The sequence below is a fragment of the Myxocyprinus asiaticus genome, chromosome 2, assembly GCF_019703515.2.
Source record: "Myxocyprinus asiaticus isolate MX2 ecotype Aquarium Trade chromosome 2, UBuf_Myxa_2, whole genome shotgun sequence".
Classification (NCBI taxonomy): Eukaryota; Metazoa; Chordata; class Actinopteri; order Cypriniformes; family Catostomidae; genus Myxocyprinus; species Myxocyprinus asiaticus.
Window position 1 is genome coordinate 31,637,089 of NC_059345.1, and position 27,683 is coordinate 31,664,771.

The 27,683-nt window shown below is 37.7% G+C and overlaps 2 protein-coding genes and 1 long non-coding RNA gene across 4 annotated transcripts; 2 read left to right on the forward strand and 1 right to left on the reverse strand.

The window, feature by feature from the left end:
• Positions 1–641: 641 nt before the first annotated feature.
• On the forward strand, positions 642–2,853 carry LOC127411633 (stereocilin-like). Its single transcript, XM_051647336.1, has 7 exons — positions 642–770; positions 905–1,060; positions 1,234–1,376; positions 1,478–1,626; positions 1,808–1,905; positions 2,150–2,300; positions 2,657–2,853. Exons 1-7 carry the CDS (start codon positions 672–674, stop codon positions 2,737–2,739), a joined length of 879 nt encoding a protein of 292 aa, XP_051503296.1. The 5' UTR covers positions 642–671; the 3' UTR covers positions 2,740–2,853.
• Positions 1,773–4,546, reverse strand: LOC127411652 (uncharacterized). Its single transcript, XR_007892325.1, has 3 exons — positions 4,483–4,546; positions 2,122–2,312; positions 1,773–1,888 (listed from the first exon to the last, which is right to left on the reverse strand). It is a non-coding gene; the product is annotated as an uncharacterized LOC127411652 (long non-coding RNA).
• Positions 3,812–27,407, forward strand: LOC127411640 (eukaryotic translation initiation factor 3 subunit J-B-like). 2 transcript variants are annotated; one of them, XM_051647350.1, is made up of 9 exons: positions 3,812–3,958; positions 4,046–4,137; positions 6,139–6,190; positions 16,713–16,801; positions 16,909–17,023; positions 19,487–19,540; positions 24,811–25,011; positions 25,245–25,318; positions 26,327–27,407. In XM_051647350.1, exons 1-9 carry the CDS (start codon positions 3,937–3,939, stop codon positions 26,456–26,458), a joined length of 831 nt encoding a protein of 276 aa, XP_051503310.1. In that variant the 5' UTR covers positions 3,812–3,936; the 3' UTR covers positions 26,459–27,407. The 2 variants fall into 2 exon arrangements, with proteins under 2 accessions (XP_051503310.1, XP_051503317.1); XM_051647357.1 differs by lacking the exon at positions 19,487–19,540.
• Positions 27,408–27,683: the final 276 nt, after the last annotated feature.

Here is a 27,683-nt window from a genome sequence, read left to right on the forward strand (position 1 = left end):
TCTTCATAGCCCTGTACAAGACTGGACATCGGAGACACTGAACCAAGTGGACCGTTTCTTATTTTTTCTCCCAACGGAGACTATTCAGCTGATCCCTGCAGTATGTGAACAAACATTTCTGCTCTGTGTCTTTAGCTGTATCAGTATCTACATATCCTCTGAATGCATGTACTGTACTTAATGACTGATTGGTCAGGATGTATTCAGTGATTCGCTTACTGAACATTCATCATACAACATAAAGGGACATACGACGATCACTCTGCCTGTGTTTTGACCTGTCTGTATGTACATGCGTGTGTCTTCAGGGTTTGATGAGCTTAGAGCGCATTGAGAGGCTGTTCCTCAGTCAGCAGAAGTGGGAGAGAGGAGAGCTTGGCTCTCTTTGTGGGCAGAAGCCCTCAGAATTGTTCAACAAGCAGCAGTTTGTGCTTCAGTTCTTCCTTGGTTTCCTTAGAGTGGGACGCACCACTTGTAAGTACAATTGTCTGCCTTGGCCTCTCTGTTAAAATTTTTTTATCCTGTACTGTAATAATCACTTTTTTATTTGGTTCTACACATACACTTTGCTCTCTCTCCATCTCTATGTCTTAGTTACTGGACTGATCCCCACTTGTGAGAGCTTGAAAGTGACACAACCTTCTGCCTGGAGTATTGACAGCCTTAGAAACATGCCACCAGCTGTTTTCCGGAGATGCTTGGAGCTCATTGGCCAGGATCCTTTTTTCAGTGCATTCCAGCTGTCAGTGCTCCTTACGAAGACTAAAGAGGTGCCATATTTTCATCATCAGCACATTTGCTCCTACATTTAAATGACCGCTTTCAAACTGGTGTTATCCAATTCGCATAAGTGCAGTATTCTGGAAATCGTTTTTTTCTTCTTCTTCTTTTTTTCTGTGTGTAGGTGTATGGAATGCCCTCCACTTTCACCCCTTCTGTGATCTCTCAGTTGGGTCGCATTGCCACTCAGCTATCACTTGAAGAATTGGCTTCTCTTAGATTGTCTGAAATCCAATCCGTTTTAGCTATGGGTGCAATCAATATGTGGACTAGCAGACAGGTAAAAGTATTAATGAACAATGTGTAAAAGTGAGTTTCCAACAAGACACTTTAATAAAAATTACAATTAATTATGTAAAATTCACTAATGAGCTTTGAGAAGCCTGTTGTTCATTCCTTCCTTCATTTAATATATATGTTAGTGTAAATTATGACCTCTGTATGCAATTACAGTTGAAAACAATATTTTACACGGTGCTGAACTCAACTAGAAAGACTCCTAGCCAGTTAGACTCCAGCACTCTTGTGGCTTTGGGACATATTGTGTGTGGAATTGAGGCACCTGTCATGCGCACCCTGAATGCAGTAGAGTTCAGGTTATTTTATTTGATCTGAAGTCTAAAATGTTACATTAATAGTCTACAATATTGCATTGCTCTTGTGCTGAATGTGAAATTTGTGTTTTTTTTTTTTCCAGTAAGGCAGTTTTGTGGCTGGGTCGTTTGCGCCTATCCTGCTCTGAGGAGCAGTTGCAGGCAATGATAGGACTGCTCAGTAATAGCTTGTCATTTGGACTAGTCAGCTCCTGGGGATCAGAGGTCTTCACTGAGATAGGAGCAATTGCAGGTACTGTATATGCCTGTACTAAAACATAGTCAATGCAAAAATAGGAAAATTCTTTTTATTTTGGCCTGAAATATTTCTGTATTTTTGGCATACAGAACATTTGATTTGCCTTATTTGCATTTTTTGGTTCACAGTTGCAAAATTTGCATTGTATTTTTGTGCATTTCTTCCTTTTCTGTAGCGGGGCTGCCGGATATGTCCATGTCTGCTTTGGTTAAGGAACAAATCGAAGGAATCACCCCACTGGCCATCTCTCTCATCCCTGCGGGCAAATTTGCAGTTAGTAACCCTTTCCCCCAACCTCTTTACAAACTTATATTCTGAAGTGTGTGATGCACCAGTAATATATTGCTAAATTGTCAACTATTTGACTGTGTTCACAGTTTTATTGGGATGGCAATAAAGAATATCCTTTTTCTTTTTCCTGTCACTGTTAATGATTTGACAGCAAATTTTTAAAAGTATTTTGAAGCACAATATTAGAATTTTTCTTACCTGGTATTTCCACATTCTTTCTTCTCAGGTAGTTTTTAATCAGGCACAAATTCACATTTTCACGTATGAGCAGGCCGTTGCTGTAACAGACACCCAGCGCTCTGCTCTGTCTCCAGTGCAGGAGACGGCCCTGTCCATGGTACTCAACCCCTGGGAGGACAAACCTGTTGATTTCAGAGGTACTTTCTTTCCTGTTGTAAAGCAGGAAAAAATAAAATAGTTTATATTGAAATGCATGAGCAATCTTTGAAATGGGAAAGGTTTGCAAATTCTGATCCCTTTACAAATGTCAGGCAGAGGAGGCTTAAAAAGTGAGTATTGATGGTTGATGGGATTTTTTTTTTATTTTTTTGTGTTTCTTTGGTAATGCAGTAAGTATTCTTGAAATCATAATAACCAAACTTTTTGATATTTGGACATTTTCAAGAGCTGTCATTGGGTAAAACAGTTAAAATTATATATATATATATATATATATATATATATATATATATATATATATATATATATTTATTCTGTTTGTATATGCTTCCAGGTAGGTCACTGGGAGTTGCGGTTCACCCCTGTCCCGTTTTCTACCTCTACAGTGTCCTGATACTGCTGCTTTTGATGCATTAGATCTGTCACAGCTGAATTGTCACTATACTGAGTTGAACTCTCTTTTCCAATTAAGTACAATATGAAGTAATATTAACAACAGTACTTAAAAATCAGTGTTTAATTTGAAATACATATAATAAGAAAGATCTAGAAATCATGGAAATATTTCTTTCAGCACTTGTTTTTAAAAATGATTGTTAGTCAATATGTCACATTTTAAGAATTTGTTTGAATTTTGTTTTTAATAATTGGTAACACTTTACAATAAGGTTCCATTCGTTAAGATTAGTTAAGGTATCATGAACTAACTAAGAACAACATATATTTTATAGCATTTATTAATCTTAATGTTAGTTAATAAAAACACAATTGTTCATTGTTAGTTCATGCTAGTTTATAGTGCATTAACTGATGTTAACAAATACAACTTTTGATTTGAAAAATGGAGTGCTATATGTTGAAATTAACATTAACTGTGATGAATAAATGCTATAAAAGTATTGTTCATTGTTATTTCATGTTAACAAATGGAACCTTATTGTAAAGTGTTACCAAATAATTGTTTGCGTAAAAGAAATTACTGAACTGAACTGAAAATTATACATTGTCTAAGTTGATTTGGTTTGACTTGTGCTTCATTTTCATCCTGTAGTTTTGTTTTTATTTATCTATTTGTTTATTATTTATTGTTCCTGCAAGATGGGCCTTCATTCATTCATTATTATTATTATTATTATTATTATTATTATTATTATTTTAAATATCAACAGTGATTGTATAAACGTAAAGTAAAAAAAAAATTGATTGTGAAGTTTTGTTTTTCATTTGTAAACTCATTTTATGTATTTATTCTGTCTACTTATTTAATTTGACCTGTTTGACCAAATATTTCATGTCACATGATGTCAGACTGTATTTTAATTTTGTATTGTCGTTTATCATTATTGTGCATAAACCACTGCATGAATCCTCGTAAATAAAGTATTACTATTTTGTGTTATGTGCGAAAACTATTACTTGAACTAAACATATGCAATGAGTAATCCTCATGTGATCCACCAGTGCGCTAAGCGGGGGCGCTGTACGAGGTTCTGTGCTGACGCAAGTCCTCCGGTATACCGTCATCATCATGAAGACAGAAGCACGTAGATCATAGCAGCTCAATGCACATGCTTTCCCTCAGTTACTATTTTAACTAACGCACACTTAGCCAAGATGGCGGATTCCGACTCTTGGGGTAAGGATTACTTCCACATTTTGGGTTAAGTGAATGAGAGGGTGTTGGTCTCTGTATTTGACAACGATATTATTGTGATTTTCAAAGACGCTGACAACTTCGAGCCAAATGTGCCGATCAGAAGTGCCGTCGTGCGGCTGGATAGGTGGGAAGGCGAGGACGAGGAGGAAGACGTGAAGGTACCATGCAAATGGACATTTAATCACAACTAAAGTGTTTCCTCCTTTTAATTCTGTTGTCTTCGAGAATGTGTCTAAATGTAGCAGACATCGCAACGCTAACATGGGCGATCAGACGGTGTATTTTTAGCCCTTTAGATCAGGCCTGTTTTATTTATTTTAACCAGCTATATCCAGTTGCGTGCTTATGATTGATAAGTACGAATGACCGTTTCTGTGTCTTAAAGTCAGCAAATGTTTCATCTTCCAGCATGACAAATTGGTAACAGATTTCTTGCTGGGTCTCTTATACCAGTAACAAAATGATTTAAACGGATCCAGCCGTAATGACAGCACATCACTCACATCAGTTCAGACAGTTCACGTGTATCGACACTCTAAAATGCCTTGATGTTACCCTGGCAAGCAGTACGCTTGTTGTAAATATTTTGCTAAATTTACCAGTTATAGATCTGTTCAGCCGTGACGTCAATTTGTAGGCGAGTCTAATTCGCCATGGCTTCCCTATGGGTTTTTATAATGGTTTTTTTTTAACTTATGAGTTAAATAAGGTCTTTGGTAAAGAGGAAAATCCCAAGGGAACCCATGGCGAATTAGACTTCCGGGTTTTTGGACTACAAGCTAAAAATCTTTATTAGATTCTGTGTTAAGCTGCACTCAAATGACAGTTTTCTAACGGACTCTGTGTGAACTGCGTTTCACGCTACAGGTTTTTTTTTTTTGTTAACCCAGAACTCTTCTTTCACTGTTTTCTTTTACTTTTATTTGTGTCTGACATCATAATAGTTGCAGTAGCTTTTGCGTTCTAGAAAAAAGTTTGCGCGAGCGGCAGCAGCTGACGTCACGAACCGATTGAGGCTCGTTTTGATGCGCTTATCTAGAAGTCTCTCACGCGCCCTACCCATTTTCCAGTTGAAATGTGTGTTGTCATCGGTCAGTTTTCGGGAATTGTGTTCTGTTTAAAGGCAGCTTTAGAAAAGACTCGCTTTTCAGCTGCTCGCCCCTGGTGTAGCTGGTGACATATGGATGAACCCGGCATCCGAGGCCTTGATGAGAGTTCAACTGATCTTGACCAGAATTACAGTATGCTTATTGTGTTGCGGGGTTTAATGGCCCAAGTTTCACCAAATGTTTGTTTTGTTGCAGAATTATTAGCAGAAAATAGGCGAATGTTACAGTTATATGGTCATGTTAAGATGATATTTCAAATAGTGCTTGAATGTTTTTAATTCTTTTGGCCCTTGTGTTTTTAAATCTGAGCCATAACTGTAATCGGACAATATATGAGAGGAACTCTAAAACCTCTCACAGGTGGCACTGAAACTGTTTAAAGGAATATTCTGGATTCAATACAAGTTAAGCTCAATCGAAAGCATTTGTGGCATAATGTTGATTACCACAAAAATAAATTGACTTGCCTCTCCTTTTAAAAAAAAAAAAAAAAAAGCAGCAAAACTCTGGGTTACCGTGAGGCACTTACAATGGAGGTTAATGGGGCCAATCCGTAAATGTTAAAATACTCACTGTTTCAAAATATATAGCCACAAGACATAAACAGTATGCGTGTTAACATGATTTTAGTGTGATAAAATTGCTTACTAACAATTTCTGTCTAAAGTTATAGCCAGTTTTACAACTTCATTGCCATGACGATGTAATGTCAACAAACCCTAAAACCACTGAAAAAATTATTTTAACAACTTTACAGCTCAAATAATACATGAGTTTTAACTAATTAATGTAAGTGCTTTTATAAAATTATAAGCTTCACATTTCTGCCTTTAAATCCTCAAAAAATTGGCCCCATTCACTTCCATTGTAAGTGCCTCACTGTAACTTTAATTTTTGCTTTTTTGAAAGTAAAGGAGGGACAAGTCAAATGTATTTTTTGTGGTAATCAACATTATGCCACAAATGCTGCCGATTGATCTTAACTTGTATTGAACCCCGAATATTCCTTAAATGTTCATTGGGCACCATACCATATATTTCTCTCTGCAGGATAACTGGGATGATGAGGAGGAGGAGAAGGAGGAAGAGCAGAAAAAAGCAGGTATGGATCTGTTGAGCTGTATATGATTAGATATTACAACATAAACTTTTTGAAGGCAGAACAATTGCATGTTTCAAAAGCTGTGTGGGAATTAAGAAGATCTTTTGGGGAAGTGTTTTTGTTTTGTTACTGTTCTTATATGACACAAGTGGAACATAAGCCGCTTTTCCACCATCGGGCCGAATGGTTGTCGTTTATAACAAAAGCGTCAGTTGGCGACAGCATGAGAGATAAACATAGGAGCGAGTGCGCTATGCAGGATGATCAGTTTTTAGGACTGTCTTATTTCAGTTTTTAGGTCAGTTTTTTAGTCTGCTAAAGCACAGGAAAAAAATGGCCCCTGTCGCAAAAAGCAAAACTAAGAGAAAAAAGTGAGAGGTTGACCATCATTTGCTGAGGGGTTCTGCATGCCACGGGACATGAATACGCAGAAAAGGTAAAAGTTCCCAGTCTAGCTAAAAAGGACATTTATTGACAAAATATTATATGAGTAATATAATGATATGAGTTTTAATGAGCTACCTAGTGTTATCTACCTCCCTGATGAAAAAGGTGTGTAGAAAATAATTTACTATAGCGTACTAGTTAAACCATGATCACAAACATTCACTTTATTTTATTAAAATGTATTAACCTCACCATAGCAAACTTTGCCAGCTACCTAGAAACAAATGAGTTTACATACACCTTAGCCAAATACATTTATACTCAGTTTTTCAAAATTCCTGACATTTAATCGTATAAAACATTCCCTGTCATAGGTCAGTTAGGATCACTACTTTATTTTAAGAATTATGAGAATTATTTATTTCAGCTTTTATTTCTTTCATCACATTTCCAGTGGGTCAGAAGTTTACATACACTTTGTTAGTATTTGATAGCATTGCCATTACATTGTTTAACTTGGGCCAGACATTTTGGGTAGCCTTCCACAAGCTTCTCACAATAAGGTGCTGGAATTTTGGCCCATTGCTCCAGACAGAACTGGTGTAACTGAGTCAGGTTTGTAGGCCTCCTTGCTCATACGCGCTTTTTCAGTTCTGCCCACAAGTATCGGATTGAGGTCAGGGCTTTGTGATGGCCACTCCAATTCCTTGACTTTGTGTTCCTTAAGCCATTTTGCCACAACTTTGGAGGTTTGTTTGGGGTCATTGTCCATTTGGAAGACCCATTTGCGACCGAGCTTTAACTTCCTGGCTGATGTCTGAGATGATGCTTCAGTATATCCACATAATTTTCCTTCCTCATGATGCCATCTATTTTGTGAAGTGCACCAGTCTCTCCTGTAAAGCACCCCCTAAACATGATGCTGCCACCCCCATGCACGGTTGGGATGGTGTTCTTCGGCTTGCAAGCCTCACCCTTTTTCCTCCAAACATAACGATGGTTATTATGGCCAAACAGTTCAATATTTGTTTCATTAGACCTGAAGACATTTCTCCAAAAAGTAAGATTTTTGTCCCCATTTACACTTGCAATCTGTAGTCTGGCTTTTTTATGGAGGTTTTGGAGCAGTGGCTTCTTCCTTGCTGTGCAGCCTTTCAGGTTATGTCGAGATAGTAAAACAAGTCCTGTGGATGTAAATACTTGTAGGGCTGAAACAATGAGTCAACGTTATCGACAACAGCAACAATAAAAAAAATTGTCGACAAAAATTTTCATTGTCGAATAGTCGTTTGATGTCATTTAACATAACATGAGATTATACAAAACTCTGATGATGTGCGAGAGCAGCACTGCAGTTCACATCTTACTGAGGAAAGGAAGAATTACACAGCCCATTATATTACAAACTTCCAAACAGCTTCAGGCGATGTAGATCGCAAAGTATGAGGGAATTATAATGCAAGTAAATACAGATGCACTCTCGTTGTGGAATAATTGGAGCTGGAGCACAACGTACGTGTCGAGCGTTGTTAAAGGAAACACCTTGGCGTTACATCTTTAATGCACTTATATTTGTGATTAACATTATTCATTGATTCATCTATTTTTTTTCCTTTTTGCATTCTTTTTTTAATTTTATATTTTATTTATAACAGTTTTTATACAAACATATAACAGATCAAAGTCTCACAAAATATATACAAAAAATATGCTATAAATAAAATAAACACACAAAGGAAAGAAACAAATCGTGTCACCAAATGTTTGACCATAGGAGGTTGACCCAAAAGATCATGATCCTGAGGCAAATCCTGAAACTCAGTAAAAGAATGTTTATGTATGTATGTAGTGGCACAGCTGTAGATATCGGAAAAATTGTGATTGGGAAAGATCAAAGGTTTTATACAAGTGTTCGAAAGTGGCACATTTTCCATCTATATAAAAGTCCTTAACTGTGGTCAGTCCTTTGCCTCTCCACAGTGAAAATATCTTATCCGACTGACCAGGCAAAAAATTATGATTATCACAAATGGGCAGGAGCACTGAAGGACGTGTAATATACAAGGCAGTCTTCAGTTGATTCAAAATTCTAATCTAATTGAGCACAACACAATTTTTACATTGTGATGTCCTTAAAGATACAAATAAATGGCAAAATTACAGAATCTATTTGTTTAAAAAAAGAATGTGGCAAATATATAGGCAGGTTCTGAAAAAGATAAACAAAGCGAGGCAGAGAGACCATTTTAATAGCACTGACCTGACCAATTAAAGATAACGGAAGAACCCTCCATTTATCAATAGATATTTTAATTTATTTATGGCTTCTGTGAAATTTAGACTGAAAATATGTTTAACATTTTTAGGAATGACTGACCCTAAATAAGTAAAGTGATCCTCTGTGATTCTAAAAGGTAATGACCTCAGAAACTGAGCATCCAGCCCTTCACCCAAGGGCATGAATACACTCTTCTCCCAATTAACAGAATAACCAGAAAAAGAGCCAAAAACCTCAAGTGATTCCATTAAAAATGGCAAAGCAGAAGAAGGATCACTCAAATATAAAAGCAGATCGTCCACATATAAGGACAGCTTAACCTTAGAATGACCACATGATATACCCCTAATCTCCAAATGATTACGAAGAAGGATGGCCAGGGGTTTTAAAGCTAGATCAAATAACAGTGGGCTTAGACAACAGCCATGTCGTGTACCACGCTGATGAGGAACGAAAACAGACCTACCTGAATTAGTAAGTATTGCAGATTTAGGGTAAGAATAAAGCATTTTTATGAATAGTTTAAAATTCTCACCAAAGCCAAAACGATCCAGCACAGAAAACATATAACTCCATTCAATTCGGTTGAAGGCTTTTTCAGCATCTAAAGATGGAGCAGCTGCCTTAGAACTCTACTCTGATTACAATACAAAATATTTAGCAGGCAACGTGAATTAAAAAATGAAAATCGCCCTGGGACAAAGCCAGTTTGATCTGGGTGAATTAAAGAGGCCGCATGTTTATTCAAACGGGTGGCCAAAATCTTGGCAATCACTTTTTGATCGCAATTGAGGAGACTTATTGGCCTGTAACTAGAGGACTCTGTAACATCTGTATCTTTTTTCTTCAAAAGGCATATATGTGCCTCATACAAAGAGTATGGAAATATTTTCATCTCAATCTATTGATTTACCATTCTAAGCAACAAAGGAGCGATTGCATTTGCATTAGCCTTATAGAATTCCACACTGAACTCATCAGGGCCTGTGGCTTTCCCATTAGAGGAGTTAATTGCCTCAAATTTCACAGAGAGTGAACAGTTCCTCTAATTCCTCTCTGGCACATTCATTAAGTTATGGAAAGTCCACTGCATCAAGAAATTGGCGCCCTGTAATGTTCAGCTCAGAACAGCTGGAAGAATAAAGATGCTTATAAAATTAAGCAAAACGATTATTGATTTCTTTAGGATGTGTTAATAAAATACCATTCTGAGATTTTATTTGATGAATGGTCCTACTAGCCTGCGCACCTCTTAGATGCCTGGCAAGAAGCTTATCTGCCTTATCTCCCAACTCAAACTGTTTTTAAGTTTAATTAATAAATTAGAAACCTGGTTGCTCAAAATAGAGTTATATTTGTATTTCAACTTAAGAATAGCGTTAAGGTCACTGAACTTTAGATGAATGAAATGTTTGTTCTAAAGATGGAAGTATGGATTCTATCTCAGACAGACGCCTACACTTCTCTTTCCTCAGCGAAGATTCATATGCAATAATATGACCTCTTAGCACTACTTTACACATTTCCCACAGACAAGAATCTGAAACATCCCCCTTGTTGTTGGTCTCCAAAAATTGGCTTAAACACTCAGACATATAAGATTGAAACTGTATATCCATTAATAATTGAGGATTGAAACGGCAACAAAACTGCGCCCTTGGTAGCGAAATGTTCAGACCCATAGAAATAGGGCTATGATCAGAAATGAGAATATTATGATATTTGGACTGAGTCACCCCCTGAATGAGTTTGGAGTCAATAATAAAGTAATCAATATGTGTATAGGATTTATGAACATGGGGAAAAAAAAAGAATAATCACGAGCAGTCGGGTTAAGTAATCTCCATATATCCACAAGATTCATAGATTTTATCAAATTATTTAAAACACCTACAGAGTGAATAGAAGAAGGAACTTGTGAAGAATGAGGATCGAGATGAGGATCCAAATAGCAATTAAAGTCTCCAGCAATTATCAAATTAGTAGAGTTAGTATCTGGAATAAGCCCGAATAATTTCCTAAAAAAAACTTACAAAAAAGAATTTATTAATGAATCCAGATACAATAATATATCTTCCCGCAGGGTCAGACACCACAGAGTGCATTCGAAAAGGAATTGATTTCCTAAAAAGTATAGCCACACCTCTAGCTTTAGAGGAGAAAGTGGCTTGATAAACTTGTGAGATCCAATTTGCCCTAAGTTCGCTGGGTCTAATATGGGTTTCTTGAAGAAAAATAATGTCAGCCGACAATGACTTTAAATGTGCTAACACTTTTCCCCTCTTAATCGGGTGCCCCATTCCGATTACATTCCGACTAACAAATGTAATATTCACTCCGGAATCGTTATTACTATTGGTAATAGTGCCATTCATACATCTTCAAAAACATAGCAAGAATAAACATTATCTGGTGCAACAAAACCATTAAAAAAAAAAAAAACTCCCCACAGCTGCCCCAGGAACAAAAGCAGCAAATATTCCCCATTGTCTCGGAGACAACAAGAGTGCAAATTGAGGCTAACATAGGGGCCGTTTACGCGACAGTGTTTTCAACTAAAAATTTTGGCTGTTCGTTTACACGACAATGGCGTTTTGGGGCCTAAAAACGCAAACTTTTGAAAACGATGCCTTCATGCGCACGCGTATTAGAGATGGATTGATAGGCATCAATTTGAGATGTATAATTATCAATATGAATACTGGTGTCTGTGCAAATAACAATAATCAACAATTTATTCATTTGGAGTGTTTTGTATGGAGTGTGAACATTGTACAGTAGGCAGAACCTGCAATTTGAAAATCTTGAAATTAATGTATGGATTCAGATGGGAAAAATGTATTTGTATTTTAAATGTTATTTATTAATTAATTTTATTTGATGTACCTTTACCCTGCAATTCATTCACCCACCGCTATGTATATAGCCTATAGACAGAGATGTGATGCCATGTACAGTATTCATTGATATGCTTAGAATATGAAAACATGAGGCAATGCATGTTAGATCCAGTATACACAAGACCTCTCTCTCCGTCAGAAGATATCCATATATCAGAGTTCTGTCTGATATCCAAAACCAGTCATCATCAACAGCTTATGTTAACTTACTATCCTACCAGCCCAAGAGTCAGCAGGGGGAATACAGAAGAAGGCAGGAGATGAAGAGATGGTAAAAATGAGTAGAGTTTAATGAATAATCTTGAGATTTCAGTCTATAGGCATGCGCGTGAGTAATTCAAAACAAAGCACAAGACATTAAAAACTACAATGGCGGACTACAGGACTGTGTATGTGCTGCTCAAGATTTGAGTTTATTGACGCTTCTCCAGCAAAGTAATTGTAGTAATAAAGCAACCTCAACGTCTGTCCAGACAAAATTGCTCGATGCTTTCGCCATCTTCATTGTTTGTATTCACCACTCTGTGGAAGAATGCTTATGTGCGCAGGCGCGTAGTGTTTCTTTACAAAGTCACATCGCCAACTACTGGCCTGGCATGCATAATACAGCGTTTTTAGTCGTTTTCACGGATCCGTGTGAACAGGGATCATTTTGACAACGTTGTCATTTGTACGCGAAACTTTTCAAAAACGCAAAGGAAAAATGTTTCTGTTTTTAGTACATCATTGTCGTGTAAACGTACCCTTAGCTTACCTTAGCCCCAAAAGAAGAGCAGAAATAACGAAAAACACAGGAGTGACAAAAAAAAAAAAGACTTCTGCTCTCCGCCGCGCAAATAACCAGTCATCAGAATCACGTACCACAATGAAAATTAACAGAATGTTCCAAAAATAGTCCACTTCTGTTAGTCGAGGTCCATACTCGGGCCAAGCTGAGTAAAGTCATACATAGAAGCTACGCCAAGTCATTCGATCAGTTATCCACAAACTTCTTAGCCTCTTCCGGCAATTCAAAAGAGAGCTCCCGACCGTTATAATGCAGTGTCAGTTTCGCTGGAAAACGCAGGGACCATTTCAACCCAGCCTCCCGTAGAGCTTTCGTGATTGAGCTAAAGGCACGTCGCCATGCATCCACCTCCGATGTATAGTCAGGGAAGATGTGAATCCGCTTTTCTTTGTATTCCAGAGGAAACTTTTCCCGGCTCAGACGAAGGATTAAATCTTTATCCCGATCATTGTGGATCCGTGCGATAATGGTGCGAGATCTCTGGCCTTCAGGCGTTTTGGGTAACCGTGCCCGATGAGCTCGGTCAATTTTCACAGGTTTGGGGGAGTTGTCTCGGCCGAAGAGCTCAGTTAATCAAGTCCGAAATGAACACCGAGGGGTGCCCCCGCTCCTCTCCTTCGCTTATTTCCACAAATTTGAGATTCAGCCTACGAGAACATCCTTCCAAGTCATTTAGTTTAGCCCAGATAGATTTATTTTTCGCACACAAATCTTCACACACCCTTTCAACCTCTCCGAGTCGTAAATCCGTACCATTCATGGCATCTTCTATCTCCACCATTTTTTGTTTAATGCCGGCCTGTTCTGACTGCAAGTTAACCAGCGTGGCGTCCAATGCATCCAAGCGAGCACTTAAAGCTGTCATCTTGTCCTCTGTCAGCTTTTTCAAATCATCTCCTTGGGTACCGATTGCGGCAAGTATCGCGTTCACATTTCCCTGTGAGACAGAGTCACCTGGGTTGGCGTCCTCCTTATAGTTGCAACGGTTTTTGAAGATTTCTTAGATGCCATTTTGCGGACTGAGTCAGCAAAATGATGAAAATCGCGCTCAACACGCTTAAATTTCAGAAAGTACTCAAAACAACTGACAAAGGGTAACTCTCAAAAAATCAGTATCGACTGTAAAGTGGATTAATGGTACTTTAATTACAAAGACATTCAAAATCTAGCATCAGCGGAGAGGAGCTCAGAAAAAAGCGACTACTCCATGATCTGTGCGCATGCGCCCCCCCATTGATTCATCTATTAAACAAAGAAAAGCAAAACATGTACAAACAGAATCAATATTTAACCCCCACCCCGACCCCCAACAACACCCCAGTGGTCACATGATTATAGACACACAAACAAAAAACCAAAACAAAACAAAAAATATAATAATCATGCACATTATCCACTACACCTCTCTCTCCACAGTCCCTCCCCGAGAGCCCTCCAAAAAAGCCAGATATTTGCCTCATTTCCCCACAAACAAGTCTAAATTCCTCAGTCTTCTGGATGATCCCTCTTCAAAAGCTGCCAACCTGCCCATCTCTGAACACCACTCCTGAAATGGGGGTGCTCCAGCCAGCTTCCATCCCCTTAAAACTATCTGTCTGGTGATCATAACGCTAGTTTTTTATTTGCTTATTCTCTATATTGATGACCGCCCCATCGCTTAAAATACAGAGTCTGTGGCAAAATGAAATTTGAGTGCCCAATACCTCACACATAAAACTCTGAATCTTCAACCAAAATTCTTGGATTTTAACACACCCACAAAGACATGGGTTGTGTCTCCATCTTCTGATTGACATCACCAGCAGGTGGGTTTGTCTTTAAGACCAAGCCTGTACAATCTAGAGGGGGTCCAATAGAATCTATGTAAAACCTTGAATTGCATAAGGCGCACCCTTGCATCTTTAGATGCAGACTTTGTTTTTTAGAATCCTAGCCCACACTCCCTCCTCCAATACCAAGTTTAAATCTTTCTCTCATACTGTCTTGATAGAAGTTAAAGCTCCATCCCCCAGACTCTGAATTAACAGGGAATAATATACTGATGCCTCATGCCTTCGTTCTTAGGAATTCCAACAATTCGGACATTGTTTCGCTGGCTACGATTCTCAAAGTCTTCCAACTTTTTCCCAAACGTGTTCCAAGTCTGTCTTTGTCGCTAGCTGGTTAGCAGCTAATTCCCTCTCCGATGACTCCAGATAATCGATCCGTTTCTCGATGTCCGACACTCGTAACCAACTCAGAGAATTTTGTCTCCATGGCAGTGATCGATCGGCATATTACAGCAAGATCCTCCAAGTCGGCAACGACCTTCCCCAGCATTGCCGATATGCTCGACAGTTGATGCTGAATCTCTCCCGCCGCACCATCCAAACTGAGTTCCTGGTCTGCGGCCCTGTCTGGGGTATCAGCTTGAGCGCGTAAGTGTCTTTTAATGTCTCCAGAGCCTGAGGATTTTGAAATCTTTGACACATTGTCTTCATAGAACAGTTATGGAGCAGGGTGTATAGAATCTCACCGGTTTATGATTCAAAAAGTATTAAAAACTAACAAAGTGTGCAGAGCTTACCGTTCACACGTCCGACCCTCGCATGGCGCCACAAGAGTAATGCAGTTATATTTAATGCGTTATAGCTTTATTAAAGTTCAAATAATACGGAAGCAGGTCATGTAAATAAATACAAACTCCAAAACTGGCATTTCCCTGTGCGGTCAGCGCCTCTTCTATGAGTTGCACGAAGGGGGAGAGATTGAAACTGCACGCGGCTGAAGCACTCTCTGTCACGGGTACGCTCGTCCCTCGAGTGTGCACGCTTAATGCAGCTAGATTATAACATGATGGCTCGTGACTTATTGAATCATAATATGTGTCACTGTGCATTTCTTATCATGAAGAAAATTGGCAATACACAGCTTTATTAATAAGAGAGAGTTTGTTTTTTTGTGATTTAAAGATGGATTGAAGTGAACAAAAAGGTGAGAGAGTTAGTCTTCGCCCCATTATACAATGCAACGAAATACGTTTTTGATTTGTTTTTGTTTTGGCTTGTTTTCCAATATAAATATCTAAAACTCCTTTAAAACTACATACATTTTCTTTAGCAGCTATACTGCAGAAGGAAAAAATGTTATCTGAGAATGTTGAATATAATATTTAAAAAATATATATTTTAAAATATCTAAAAATCCTTTTTAAAAAAAAAAATAAATAAATAAATAAAAAAGCAGAATAAGCTGAATAATCGGTTTAGAGCTAATGATTAATCGTTGAAATAAACAGAATTGTCGATTAATCGATTATCAAAATAATCGTTAGTTTCAGCCCTAGATACTTGTCTACCTGTATCCTCCAGCATCTTCACAAGGTCCTTTGCTGTTGTTCTGGGATTGATTTGCACTTTTCGCACCAAACTGTGTTCATCTCTAGGAGACAGATTGCATCTCCTTCCTGAGCGGTGTGATGGCTGTGTGGTCCCATGGTGTTTATGCTTGGGTACTGTTGTTTGTACAGATGAACGTGGTACCTTCAGGCGTTTGGAAATTGCACCCAAGGATGAACCAGACTTGTGGAGGTCCACAATTTTTTTTTTTTCTGAGGTCTTGGCTGATTTTTTTAGATTTTCCCATGATGTCAAGCAAAGAGGCAATGAGTTTAAAGGTAGGCCTTAAAATACATCCACAGGTACACCTCCAATTCAGTACACCTCCTATCAGAAGCTAATTGTCTAAAAGCTTGACATCATTTTCTGGAATTTTCCAAGCTGCTTAAAGGCACAGTTAACTTAGTGTATGTAAACTTCTGACCCACTGGAATTGTGATATAGTCAATTAAAAGTGAAACAATCTGTCTGTAAACAATTGTTGGACAAATTACTCGTGTCATGCACAAAGTAGATGTCCTAAACGACTTGCCAAAACTATAGTTTGCTAATATGAAATCTGTGGAGTGGTTAAAAAGTTAGTTTTAATGACCTCAGCCTAAGTGTATGTAAACTTCTGACTTCAACTGTAGTTTGTAATCATGCTGTGCTGAACTGTGCTCAAGTGGAAATGCTACCGGAAGCATTCCTCACTATACTTAGAACTGTTCGGCCCGATGGTGGAAAAGCTGCTCTAGTCTTACTATTCACCAGTGATCTAGACCTCCAGTGGTTTGATTTACATTTCTTATAGAGGTGACAGCCCCTGAGAAGAAAAAAATAAGCTCTAAAATAAAAGTCAAAGAAGTTACGCAAAAGAAAAATCAAGAGTTGAAAAATAAGGTAAGAACAATATTATTAGTTGATGTGCAATTAGTTGCACCCCAAAACATATTTATTTTACATATTCTGAGCAATAGTTATTTTTTGTTATTGCAACTTGTGAACAGTTACAGGAAACACAGATAAGTGAGAAACTCTCACCAGAGGAGCAACAAGCAGAGAAGCTTCGACAAAAGAAGCTGCAGGAGGAGGCAGACCTGGAATTGGCCCGTGAGGCTTTCAGTAAGAATCAGAACAGCATGCACTAAATAGACCTTTAAAAACACAAAAATACATCTGGTGGCACTTTAAGTCTATGTTAATGCTGGTTTTTAATGCTTAATTTACATTAAGCATTTATAAAGCATATATCGTTAACTTTTATTTGCTATCTGTGTAACAACAGTGTTGTACTTGCATGAACTGAGTGCAAGTATAATGTTCCCCAGTCTAGGGTTGGGGTATAATATGAAGTGTGCATGTGGATTTCCATCCCAACCGTCAGATCAAAAAGAACAATGACGATCAAAATCAAGGAATTGGAAGTTTATTAAAGAAATAATATAAGTGGAGAAGACTTCAAAATGACCAAAGGCCAAAATATTAAACATAACTGCTCCACAAAACAAAACTTCAAAGTAAGGGTCACAAATCAATGGCAAAGTAAAGCCAAAGAACAACGGTGAGGCATTAATCCATAGTTTGGTCTGGCGACAGGGAAGAGAACACAGGAGCTCTCACACACACATCAGGTGGGATGTTGAAAGTAGAGGTCGACCGATAACTAAGGTGGGAAAACAGGTTGATAGGCGATTAATCGGCCGATTATATTCAAAACCCATAGTTTAAATAAAAACTTTCCACTCAATGTAAAATAGTGCTGAACTTTATAACAAAATTAACATGCCCCACACTCATTATTTTGTAACAGATTTGACATTGTGCTTTCCCTGGCAATACTTCAATATACAGTGCATCCGAAAAGTATTCACAGTGCTTCACTTTTTCCACATTTTGTTATGTTACAGCCTTATTCCAAAATGGATTAAGTTCTTTATTTTCCTCAAAATTCTACAAATAATACCCCATAATGACAACGCGAAAGAAGTTTGAAATCTTTGCAAATTTATTAAAAATACAAAACGAAAAAAAATCACATGTACATAAGTATTCACAGCCTTTGCCATGACACTCAAAATTGAGCTCAGGTGCATCTTGTTTCCACTGATCATCCTTGAGATGTTTCTACAACTTGATTGGAGTCTACCTGTGGTAAATTCAGTTGATTGGACATGATTTGGAAAGGCACACACCTGTCTATATAAGGTCCCACAGTTAACAGTGCATGTCAGAGCACAAACCAAGCCATGAAGTCCAAGGAATTGTCTGTAGACCTCCGAGACAGGATTATATCGAGGCACAGATCTGGGGAAGGGTACAGAAAAACTTCTGCTTCTTTGAAGGTCCCAATGAGCACAGTGGCCTCCATCATCCATAAATGGAAGAAGTTTGGAACCACCAGGACTCTTCCTAGAGCTGGCCGCCTGGCCAAACTGAGCGATCGGGGGAGAAGGGCCATAGTCAGGGAGGTGACCAAGAACCTGATGGTCACTCTGACAGAGCTCCAGCATTTCTCTGTGGAGAGAGGAGAACCTTCCAGAAGAACAACCATCTCTGCAGCACTCCACCAATCAGGCCTGTATGGTAGAGTGGCCAGACGGAAGCCACTCCTCTGTAAAAGGCACATGGCAGCCCGCCTGGAGTTTGCCAAAAGGCACCTGAAGGACTCTCAGACCATGAGAAACAAAGATTGAACTCTTTGGCCTGAATGGCAAGCGTCATGTCTGGAGGAAACCAGGCACCGCTCATCACCTGGCCAATACCATCCCTACAGTAAAGCATGGTGGTGGCAGCATCATGCTGTGGGGATGTTTTTCAGTGGCAGGAACTGGGAGACTAGTCAGGATTGAGGGAAAGATGAATGCAGCAATGTACAGAGACATCCTTGATGAAAACCTGCTCCAGAGCGCTCTGGACCTCAGACTGGGGCGAAGGTTCATCTTCCAACAGGACAATGACCCTAAGCACACAGCCAAGATAACAAAGGAGTGTCTACGGGACAACTCTGTGAATGTCCTTGAGTGGCCCAGCCAGAGCCCAGACTTGAACCCAATTGAACATCTCTGGAGAGATCTGAAAATGGCTGTGCACCGACGCTCCCCATCCAACCTGATGGAGCTTGAGAGGTCCTGCAAAGAAGAATGGGAGAAACTGCCCAAAAATAGGTGTGCCAAGCTTGTAGCATCATACTCAAAAAGACTTGAGGCTGTAATTGGTGCCAAAGGTGCTTCAACAAAGTATTGAGCAAAGGCTGTGAATACTTATGTACATGTGTTTTATTTTAAAAACAATTTTTATTTTATTTATAAATTTGCAAAGATTTCAAACAAACTTCTTCACGTTGTCATTATGGGGTATTGTTTGTAGAATTTTGAGGAAAATAATGAATTTAATCAATTTTGGAATAAGGCTGTAACATAACAAAATGTGGAAAAAGTGAAGCGCTGTGAATACTTTCCGAATGCACTGTAGTACTCCCACACTGGCACTTTCCTCAAAGACTTTTCCATCTGTAATTAATGAAAATATTAAATAAAATGTGTTTATAACCTGACTGTAGCAAATTGGATGCCCCTTGTAACACAGCTTCACAAACAGAAGGGAAGGAGAACACAGGGAAGCAGGTTTTTCCAGGCTCAGGTAGGACTTTTAATCGGCCACTTCAATGCTTTACAACTTCACAAACATATCAGCTTCACAGGCACGTAGTCACTTAAACTCATTAGCTTCACAGGCACGTAGTAACTTAAACACACCAGCTTCACAAACGTAACAGCTTCAGGAGCACCATGGCCTTTCTTGTGCCAGACTCTCTCTCTCCTCTGCTGGCAGGAGGCTGCTTATATGCCACTCTCCCCATGCTCACTGGAATTAGAAACAGGTGTTAAACATAATCTAGCTCAGGTGCAAGCGCCCTTACTGCTTTCTCTCTCTCCGGATGGACGATTGACCATGCCCCCACTGCCACACCCCTCAACCGCCCAAAAATAAAAACGAATTGGTTCTGCCCAAATTCATAAGTAACTTTTATTTTATTCAAAACGCCGAATTAAGACGAAAGGTAAGCAGTTTCCATCCTTTGCTTTTGTAACATTGTTCTGATAATTTGAAAAGCTAATGTATGCATCCTCGCCATCTTTTTGGCAATGCAGTTTTCCAGTGAAGCAATTAGTTATGAATTATCAATCCACCTACTATTAAATTTAGGTTGTCTTAAATGATTTATTAATTATACCATGACTATCTGTAATATATACTGTACATACCTTTGTTTTTCTCTGTCAATGTTTGGAATCCGCTTCTGAAGTGTCTGCTTCTGATTGCCTAGTCACATAACACAACAAATTCTAGGAGGAGTCTGTGTTTTTTAAATTTTTTTAATTTTTTTATTTAACCTCTAGACTAGAGGATGCTATTATTCTGTGGAACCAAAGAGTTACAACTGTTGAATCCTCCAGCACTGGCCACTGAGGAATTAACAACAATAAAAAAATTTTTTTTTTTTTTACAAATATTGGAATCTTAAAGTTAAAAAAGCAGCTATCCACCCCAATTAATCAATAAAACTGATATATCAGTTGACCTAGTTGAAAGACAAAATGTAATTGGTTTAAAAAATAATTTTATGTAATTGGCGAATCAGTGCGAGAAGTAATCAATGATATAAACAACTTTCACTGAACTTGCATTTACCTCGGGAATTATCCATAGTTATGTCCATAGTTAGACTGAAAAAAATGACAAAAATGAAAAAAACTTGAGTGTGAATGTGTAGTGTTAAGTGTAAATCCATGGATACCCATGGTTTTAAGTGTGCTTTGTGAGACTGTATTGCTGTTATATAGACTGAATTCATTAATACTGCATTATTTTTTATTTTTTTCTTAAACTGTTTTTATTTTTGTCTTAATTTTTTAATATATGCTTGAATAATTATTTCTATTCTTTCAAATAATGTCTGAAAATTGTTTGGAATCATTATAGGTTTTCTCTAGCACAAGATTACATACAAGGCAATTGGGATTTTTTTTTAGAGACCAAGGATTAGTTCTGGTACTTGCCGATACCTACATCGATACAGATACCTGTGGTTTTCTCAAGGTTTTATGACAGCCATCATTTAAATGATTATATCTCTGCAACATTTAGGAATTGAAAAATAAAAATTATTTAACAAGAAAGCTTTCCATTTTACTTTAGTGCATAAATGTTAATATGTGATTCTGGGTCAATGTGACTCAAAATAATGGAGCAGGTCACATATGATCAGCATAAAAAAATTTAGTTATAAGTTTATATGAATCAAGAATTTCTTAGTATATGGTAATAATATTAATGGACTTTGCTCCGGAATATATATATATATATATATATATATATATATATATATATTATTAGGGCCTGAGCACCAATGGTGCGAGGACCCTATTGTTCTTCTAGGCCTTTATTAGGGCCCGAGCACCGATGGTGCAAGGACACTATTGATCTAGGCGTTTATTTTATTTATTTATTTTTTTAAATGAATCTCATTTTTGAGGGCCTAAACATACTCGAAAACTCATGAAACTTTGCACACGCATCAGAAGTGGTAAAAATTTACATCTGATATGAGTTTCAGAATTAGGTGTGGAAAAATGGCTCGATAGCACCACCTACAAACTTTCAACGATGTGCACTTAGGAGACCTGGCTGGAGTCACTCAGCACGCCCTGGGATTCGAGCTAGCAAACTAGCGAACTTCAGGGGTGGTAGCCAGCGTCTTTACCACTGAGCTACCCAGGCCCCATATTTAGTCAGTCTTAATCTAAAGGCCTTGGTGATGTTAAATTGTGAAGCTTTTGAGTTTTCATTGAAGGGCGTGTCTGTGGCAACCTGACAAAGTTCAATGTTTCGCCATGAAACAGGAAGTTGTTGTAACTCAAACATACAATGTCCAATCTGCCCCAAACTTCACATGTTTTATAAAAGTCCCGGCCTGAATACACTTACATGCCAATATTCAGTTATAGTCATAGTGCCACCTACTGGCAACAGGAAATTACATATTTTACACTGTGATACACTCTTAACAACATTTAAGTGCTAAAAAATGCTAAAAAAATTGGAGTGACATTCCCCTGGCACAGCCCCAACATGCACCAGGGTGCGAGGGCCCGTTCATCGCTGCTTGCAGCTTTAATTATTATTATTATTATTATTTTTTTTCCCAAATGAATCTAATTTTTTAGGGCCTAAACATACTCGAAAACTCATGAAACTTTGCACACACATCACAAGTGGCGAAAATTTACATCTGATATGGGTTTCAGAATTAGGTGTGGCAAAATGGCTCGATAGCGCCACCTACAAACTTTCAACGATGTGCGCTTTACGCTGCGTTTCACCTACATGTACACATGTGTAACATGCCAATAACTACAAAAAAGTATCTTGGACTCTTGCCCTACACTCAACAGGAAGTCAGACATTTTTATTTTTCTCTTACATTTTTGCTCAGTTTTTGCCATTTCCAGGCCTCGTACTTTAACGAACTCCTTCTAGAGATTAAATCAGATCAACATCATATTTGGTTATTCTAATCTAAAAGCCTTGGCGATGCTAAATTGCGAAGCTTTTGACTTTTCACTGCATGGCGTGGCCGTGACGGTCTGACAAATTTTGATGTTTCGCCATGAAACAGGAAGCTGTTATAACTCAAACATACAATGTCCAATCTGCCCCAAACTTAACAAGTTTGATAACAGTCCCGGCCTGAATACATCTACATGCCAATATTCAGTTATAGTCATAGCGCCACCTACTGGCAACTGCCAATTCCAGGTCTTGTACTTTAATGAGATCCTCCCAGAGATTAAATCAGATCAACATCATATTCTGTCAGTCTAATCTAAAGGCCTTGGCGATGCTAAATTGAGAAGCTTTTGAGTTTTCTTTGAACAGCGTGTCTGTGGCAGCCTGACAAAATTCGATGTTTCGCCATTAAAGAGGAATTTGTTGCAACTCAAACATACAATGTCCAATCTGCCCAAAACTTCACATGTTTTATAACAGTCCCGGCCTGAATACACCTACGTGCCAATATTCAGTTATAGTCATAGCGCCACCTACTGGCAACAGGAAGTGGCATGTTTTACACTGTGATGCACTCCTATTACAAACATGTTAAAATATGTCAGCAAGTGCTAATCCATGCTAATGTAGTGGAGTGCTGCTATTTTACTACACTAGCAACACTTAGCTAACTGTTGTGCTTAGCACTAATACCAAATATATATCTCGATTTTGATCTAAATCACACAATGGGAGATGATATATATTGGGAAAGGTGTTCTGCACTTAAATTCGCTGGTAGAAGTTTTGTTCGATTTGCTCAAATTTGCCTACACAATTGCCCAGTAGCCTACTATTTTGTAAAGGCATACTTGATCTGTTAAACTGCATTTCCATGGCATACATGCTTTGAAAAATAGTCTAAAACTTGTCACACACACGAGTTTTCGTTGAAGGGCGTGTCTGTGGTGGCCTGACAGAGTTCGATGTGAAACTAATCATATTTTTGAGGCCTAAACATGCTCGAAAGATCATGAAATTTTGCACACACCTCAGAAGTGGTGAAAATTTACATCTGATACAGGTTTTAGAATTAAGTGTTCAAAATGGCTCGATAGCGCCACCTACAAAATTTCAATGAAGCAGCCCTCACGCCACGTTTCACCTACACGTAAGACAATTGGTAGGCATATGTAACATCAACACGTACAAAAAAAGTCTCTTAGAGCCATATCCTAAACCCAACAGGAAGTCAGCCATTTTTATTTTTCTATAGTTTTTGCCATTTCCAGGCCTCGTACTTTAATGAACTCCTAGAGATTAAATCAGATCTGTTGTGAAATAAAAAGCCTTTACCTCCTTAACTCTCCTGTCCTCTCAGAATTACATGCAAATACATGACCTGAAAAATGAAGTACATTATAACATAAAAAGTGCTACAAAAATTGAATGCCGTTCCCCTGGCACAGCAGCCCCAACATGCACCAGGATGCGAGGGCCCATTCATCGCTGCTTGTAGCTTTAATTGTTATTATTATTTATTTTAATTTTTCTCCCCTTTTCTCCCCAATTTGGAATGCGCAATTCCCAATGCACTTAGGAAGCCTGACAGGGTCACTCAGTACGCCCTGGATTCAAACTTGCAACTCCAGGTGTGGTAGTCAGCATCTTTACTTGCTGAGCTACCCAGGCCCCCCTGCTCCGGAATATGAATTCTATTATATAATTTTATTCCAGGTGGACTAACTGATTAGAGACAAAACTGATGATGACTGAAAGGCAGACATTGTTATGTGGGTGCTAATTGGCTGGAGAAGTAAAATCATATTTCTGTGAAGACTTTGTGCAAAAATATTTAAATTACTTGATTGCTTTAGAACCTTCTCGTGAGCGTTCAATGTCTACACACATGACCCAAATAATATTCAAATGCTGCATGTTAATTTTGCCTTGAGATGTACACATTGGACACGTTTTTGTGTTTAAAAACAGGTACAATGTATGCAAAGCAATAGAACACAGTAGTCTTGAGACTTTTTTTTTAACATGATTTGGCAAATGCTAGTGAAATGCTCACACTGTAGAACCCTGTCCTGTACTTTGAAAATTACAGCAAAATACAGGTATCTGTATCGGAGAGTACCAAAAGTAACAATGCTCATACTTGGTCTCTAAAAAACAAAAACAAAATCCCAGTTGCCTTGTATGTAAACTGGTGCTGCTGGAAACTGCAGTTCTACACACATCACATTTATGCTAATGTTTTCTATATATTTTAGTCTTATAGATCTTAGTGAATGGATACTAAGATTGGAATTTGTATCTTTTTTGTAACAATTGATTTAACTTTCTGATTGTAGGTGTTGATCCTGCTGATGCAGATGCCTCTACTACTGTTATTACCACAAACAATGCCTCTGGAATTGAAGCCATGTGCCCCTCATCCAAAGAAGATTTTGTTGCATTTGAAAAATTACTGAAAGATAAGATAACACAGTTTGAAAAATCAGTGCATTATTCCAGCTTTTTGGAGTCACTGTTTCGAGAGCTTTGTATTTCATGTAAGTGCAGAAATTAATTTGTGTAATTTGACTGAATAATTTACATGATTGTCTGTTTTTTTTTTTTTTTGCTTTTTTTTTTTTCCTTCATATATTGGTTGTGATGAGATGTTACTGATTTTTACCCTGGAGTTTAAAGATTATATGATGGCTTGCTTAAATATAAAAGCATTAACATGACTAAAGGCAAATAAGCACATTCAGTTCTTTCTTTTTTTTTTTCTTTTTTTAAGTGGAAGTAGATGACCTGAAGAAAATAAGTAATTCTTTGTCTGTTCTACTCACTGAAAAACAAAGGCAAGAAAAGGTAAGTTGAATGAATGATGTGGAAAATCAGTCAGGAAGTCTTGACTCTACTTTAGTCTGCGTACATTTCTGTTTAAAGGAATAGTTTACCCAAAAATTTAAATTCTCTCATCATTTACTCACCTTCATGCCATCCCAGATGTGTACGACATTTTTTACTTCTGCTGAACACATACAAAGATTTTTAGATGAATATTTCAGTTCTGTAGGTCCATACAAAGCAAGTGAATTGTAATCAGGCCTTTGTAGCTCCAAAAAGGAGATGAGTCAGCATAAACATAATCCATCAGACTCCAGTGGTTTATTCAATGTCTTCTTAAGCAATCCAGTTGATTTTGGGTGAGAACAGACCAAAATACAACTGCTTTTTTAACTGTACAACTTTCCATTTCAGTCTCTAGGCATGATCATGATTTCATGCTCAATTACACTTCCTAGTGCTTGATGCGTTCGCAGAGCGCTAGATGATGCAATAGGAAGTGTAATCAAGCTTGAAATCATAATTGCAAAGGAGACTGCTGTCAAGATGAACAGTGAAAAAGGATTTATATTTTTGTCTGTTCTCACCCAAAATCAACTGGATTGCTTCAGAAGACATTGAATAAACCACTGGAGTCTGATGGATTGTTTATGCTGACTTGATCTATTTTTGGAACTTCAAAGGTCTGATCACCATTTACTTGCATTGTAGGGACATACAGAGCTGAGATATTCTTCTAAAAATCTTTGTTTGTGTTCTGCAGAAGAAAGAAAGTCATACACATCTTTGATGGCATGAGGGTGAGTAAATTGAGAGAATTTTTATTTTTGGGTAATCTATCCCTTTTTTCATTTGTGCTAGAGGAACCCATTAAAACTATTTTTGAGTGGAAATCACATTAAGTGCTGTCTAATCAAGGATCATACTCGTATCGACTATTTTTATTACTCTATTGTTTATGATGATCAAAAAGATAAGTTGAAAAGAAAAAAATGTAATCTCAATTTGTTGCTGTTGCATTACCCACAGGAAAAGAAGGCAAATAAGAAAAAGAAGAAAGGTGTGCTCCCTGGTGGTGGTTTTAAAGCAAACATGAAAGATGACTTTGATTTTGGTGACTTTGATGGTGGGTACGGAAATGACTATGATGACTTCATGTGACAAAGGCTGATCATCCTCCTTCCAATTCTCTCAGTGCCCAAACACCCCTGCAGACATGCAGCCATACCCTTTCATGCAACACAGCGCCATCTTTGGGTAAACTGAGCAACGTGTCAACCCTTTACTTGATTTCAGTGGTGACCTACTCCTCATAAAGCTGCTATCATGCCATTGGCCCCAGGTGGCAAGTGGGGAAGGCAAATTTATTCAGATGGCCTTGAAATATTTTTTTATTATCAAAACAGACTGTATGGTTTGGGACATCTTTTGTGGAGGTGTCTACTCTGATTGACCTAAACAAGAATTTCAATGCCTTACTGAGAACTTTGTAGAAAATTTATTTTTTGCTTTTATTAAAAGTGACTTCTGTTTTAAAAGCTGTGCAATTTCAGTTACGCAATTAAATGTGATGGTCTATGCAAATTAATATCTTTACAAGAATGTACTTTTTGAAAGTATGGTTGTACTTTTCTTACAGATTTCTCCACAAGTACAAACAGTATCACAGCCTTTCCAAACATAAACCAGATAAATGTAATTCAGCTTTTAAAGAAAGAAGGTTTGTCTGTGCTTTTAGAGTCAACACTACATCATTAACAGGTGGCACACTGATTAAATGAAGGGATGAAAAACTTTTGAAATGAAAGTAAAACAAAACTGAAATCAAGCATCATCTTTAATATGTAGAACTTGACATTGCCATCATTTGAAAGCAACAAATATCAATAGAATAATCCTTTATTGGAGGTCTTTGTTTTGCTTTTCCTACAGAGTATTATTTTATTTTTTATTAATTCAGTATTGCTGCACACTTGATCAGTTGATTTAAGATTCTTAGTATTGCTAATCATGTAAAAATATGGTAACACTTAATAAGATTCTATACATTTACAGTGCATCCGGAAAGTATTCACAGTGCTTCACTTTTTCCACATTTTGTTATGTTACAGCCTTATTCCAAAATGGATTAAATTCATTATTTTCCTCAAAATTCTACAAACAATACCCCATAATGACAGCGTGAAAGAAGTTTGTTTGTTTTGAAAACTTATTAAAAATAAAAAACGAAAAAAAAAAAAAATATATATTTTTAATTTATTTTTAATAAATTTGCAAAGATTTCAAACAAACTTCTTTCACGTTGTCATTATGGGGTATTGTTTGTAGGATTTTGAGGAAACTAATGAATTTAATCAATTTTGGAATAAGGCTGTAACATAAAATG